This window comes from Arachis ipaensis, chromosome B10, assembly GCF_000816755.2.
Source record: "Arachis ipaensis cultivar K30076 chromosome B10, Araip1.1, whole genome shotgun sequence".
NCBI lineage: Eukaryota > Viridiplantae > Streptophyta > Magnoliopsida > Fabales > Fabaceae > Arachis > Arachis ipaensis.
Window position 1 is genome coordinate 14701190 of NC_029794.2, and position 3606 is coordinate 14704795.

Genomic DNA, 3606 nt, shown 5'->3' on the forward strand with positions numbered 1-3606 from the left:
TGTTTTGTTTGTTTTGTTACAATTAGAAGATTGTGAATCCGCTATCATTTAGTGTTTTTGGTTGTTGAGAAAACAAAGGAACCAGAAGAATTCAGTGAAGGAGAAGTTTTAGTGTATGAACAGTGTAACCGTTTTTTGTTAGGTTTGTTTGTGTTTTTAATTTTATTATTTTATTAGAATGGTTTTTCCTTTTTTTTCCCATACTACTCAACGATTTCTGTTACAGTCTTTAATTGGCAAAAATTTGATTCATATATATAGTGAACTTGTTAGCTATCATCTATGTGGTAACTTTCCGGTGCCATCTTCTTTTTTATATTTTCGCCATGGTTTCCATCGCTCAGTTTGTGGATTTTTCTGCAGTATCACCTCACATTGCTCTTAATGACGATTGGAACCAATCGGTAAAAATTCGTTGATTGTTGTTGAATTGTTCTATTAAGAATAATTCCTTAAAAAAAATTGATGCATGTGTGTGAAGATTTTGAATTTTTTAGTTTATGTGAGTTTACCAATTGCAATAATTAATTAGTATTTCTTATTTCCCTTCGTTATTTAGTTTTTATTTTTTGGTTTTAGGGGGACTCCATGAGGGTACTTGGCGAATCTATTTCTTTTGGGAGGTTTTTGTCAGAAAGTCTGAATTGGGAGAGATGGTCATCGTTCACAAGCAATCGTTATGTGGAAGAAGCCGAGAAATATTCCAAGCCGGGTTCTGTTGCTGCGAAAAAGGCCTACTTCGAGGCTCGTTACAAGAGGAAGGCTGCGGAGAAACAGGCTGTCTTGGCTCAAGAAGCTAATGAAGCTTCAGGAACTTTCAATTCAGAAACACTGGAATCAAATTGCAACGACTCATCAGATGTTGCCGAGTTAAGTGCCGATGCGATTGCGACTTCAGATGAACAGCCAGACAAAGAAGCTGATGATTGCCAAGTTATTATTGATTGTACCAGTAGAAATAACCTTGATGTTGGACAAAGTGATTCAGGCATTTCCAATGTGCATGGAGAAGGGGACGGGTCGTATACTCACGTTATTACAAACGAAAGTTGTGTCATTACTGATGATTCTAACCAGCATGATCAAATTGAAATCCATCAGAATATTGCTCTCCCTGGAGAAGAGAAGAAGTCTGATCATGTAAATATTTTCTTTCTTATTTCTTTCTTTGTTTTATATCTGATTTCTTTGTATTTATTCCAGCGAGTAAATTTGTAACTGCAGCAACTCTAATGAAAATTTCTCCAATTGATGCTGCAGGGTGTCGCTGATCCTAGAAGTGGAATAAAAAAGAAGTCAATCAGCATCTTGACTAAGAATCGTAGGCAAACTTCACAGTCACTCCACATGTCAATCAATCTTTCCTCGGGCAATGGTGAAACAAGCAAAACAGATGCACAATCCAGAAATGGCGTAAACAGCACCTTGAAAAGTAAGAAGGCTGTTGAAGTTTCAATTGAGAAGAAGAGACTAACCGGTCCTTCTGGTGCCAATAAAACAAGTATGACAGCTACTGCTACTGCAGCTGTTAAACCTAGACCTGAAAATCACACATTGAAGGGTATGAAGCCAGGCGGAGGCTCTGTGGAGAAGAGACCAACTTCGAGCTCACTCCGTAGATCACTCAATCTCCCTTCTAGCACAGGCAAAGCAACTGAAATGGCTTCAGTGTTTGATAAAAGAATTGAAAGGAATCATTGTAGTTTGCGCAATATTCCCAAAGTTCGTCCACTGGCATCTAACATATCAACTAAGGTATTAACTCTTCATATTTATATCTGTGGCTTTTCTGAGAATGAAATATACTCCTTTCAAGATACCATTTAAATGTTTTGACTACTGAAGAGATTTCTTTTATCCACCCCCTTTAGTTGTCTTATGATTTCTCGAATCAAGATTCAGAAAATCCACCTTATCCAGGAAGAAGGTATTTTGTCTTTTGAACCTTTTTTTTGAATTAATAATATGCTAACTTTTACTGCTTGATTTGGAGTTAATAAATTTCACCAACACGAAAATGTTTTCCTTCTCAGGACTGAAGAGGTACTTAAATCTGTGTCTAGAGGTGTTGCTGCGAATGTGAAACTTCCCTCTGCCTCTTCTGAGTAAGTGCATTTTTAAAGTTGCTAATATTGTTTAATGGGCACTTTGTTGATTGCTACATTTTGCAACTCTCTGGCTGCTACTGCTTTTATGAACAAACATGTTGTCCTAATAAGTGTGATCCAGTAGAGATGTTTTATGCCTGTTTGCGAATGTAAATCTCAAATTGATAAATTCGAGTGCATAAGAATGTGTAAAGTTTACCTTCAAGGCAATGTGGCGATCTTATTATGCCATTTCTTTTCATATATTTTGCAACAGATGCATGAAATCTTCTAGCAGCAACAAAATTATTCATCGACCCCCTACCATGTCATCACCGTTTAGATTTAGAAGTGAAGAAAGAGCAGTAAAACGCAAAGAGGCACGTTCATATCTTTATACCTTAACCATGATTTCTTTTCATCATCACCACTAAAGGTCATTCTTACATTTCTTTTTCCATTTCTTTGTTTTCAGTTCCTTGAAAGGGTGTATGGAATCAAAAACAAAGTTGAGAAAATTCAGTTTCAAAGGACACCTGAGGTGAGTAATTTACAAGGTTTCTGCTACTACGATCTTTGAACTATTATTGATTCATTAGAGGCATAACTGCATAAGCCAATATGAGATCTTATGTAAATCAATCAGTTGTAAGAACTGAATATGATCTGATATATAAGCAGATTATCGGATGTTCTTTCAATCATGTGTTGTTCGTTCTCAATGGCAATAGCAACCCCTCTCTTTTCTCCTAAGAAGTTGATTAGTTTGTAACTACCTGTGCCTACTGAGTTGACATATTTAATTTGGATTTTACAGCAGAATAACATAAAGCATGATTTCAAGCTGGGGCAGAGCAGTGGCTCTAAACCCAAACTAAATGAGGACGGGCATGGTGCATCGTGCTCGCCTAGTAATCAGATCCAAAAGGTGTGTTTCCATTCACTTCTAATGTTGCGACAATGCTATAAACTGTGTACCGAGATAAACTCGATAGTCCAATAGCTTGTATTATCTATACACTATTTACCATCTCAGTTACCATCTTACACTATTCCCACATGATCTATTAAACATTAATGTTATAGTTGATATTTTCTTTTAACTATGGGAAATGTTCCTATTCTAATTTAAATATTTATCCTTTTTCAGACCTCAGTGACACATAAAAGCTTTGGAAATTCATGGAAGCCTCCAATCAGCACCAACAATTCCAATCGTGCTACAGAAAAACTCAACCGATCAACAAGGAACTCAGTAACTTCAATGACAAAGATCACACGAGAAAATGCTTCTCCAAATATTCAGCATTGAAGGGTGATATTGACCCTTGTGTTGACTTCAACTTTGTATCAGTGAAAATGATCAGCAGATTTTATCTTTCTGATGTGTAGTTTCACAGAAGTGAAAATTTTGTATTTTAGTCTTAGTTTTCTAGTTATATCTATAGATTCTAGAATATGAATAAGTTTTTGAACTAGGAAGGGATTATTTCCAAATTAGAACTCTGGTTAAAGCATA

The 3606-nt window shown here is 36.0% G+C and overlaps 1 protein-coding gene across 3 annotated transcripts in view; it reads left to right on the forward strand.

Annotated features, from left to right (window-relative positions):
- Nucleotides 1-3600, forward strand: part of LOC107623290 (protein WVD2-like 7) — a 4101-nt gene extending 501 nt beyond the window's left edge. Inside the window, exons 2-9 of one of the 3 annotated variants that reach the window (XM_021112865.1) lie at nucleotides 560-1140; nucleotides 1261-1755; nucleotides 1872-1927; nucleotides 2034-2105; nucleotides 2365-2467; nucleotides 2563-2628; nucleotides 2905-3015; nucleotides 3238-3600. In XM_021112865.1, coding sequence (XP_020968524.1) covers nucleotides 589-1140; nucleotides 1261-1755; nucleotides 1872-1927; nucleotides 2034-2105; nucleotides 2365-2467; nucleotides 2563-2628; nucleotides 2905-3015; nucleotides 3238-3399 — 1617 coding nt within the window. In that variant the 5' untranslated portion in view covers nucleotides 560-588 and the 3' untranslated portion in view covers nucleotides 3400-3600. The remainder of the gene's footprint in view (nucleotides 1-559; nucleotides 1141-1260; nucleotides 1756-1871; nucleotides 1928-2033; nucleotides 2106-2364; nucleotides 2468-2562; nucleotides 2629-2904; nucleotides 3016-3237) is intronic. The other 2 variants (XM_021112864.1, XM_016325496.2) reach the window with 2 other exon arrangements.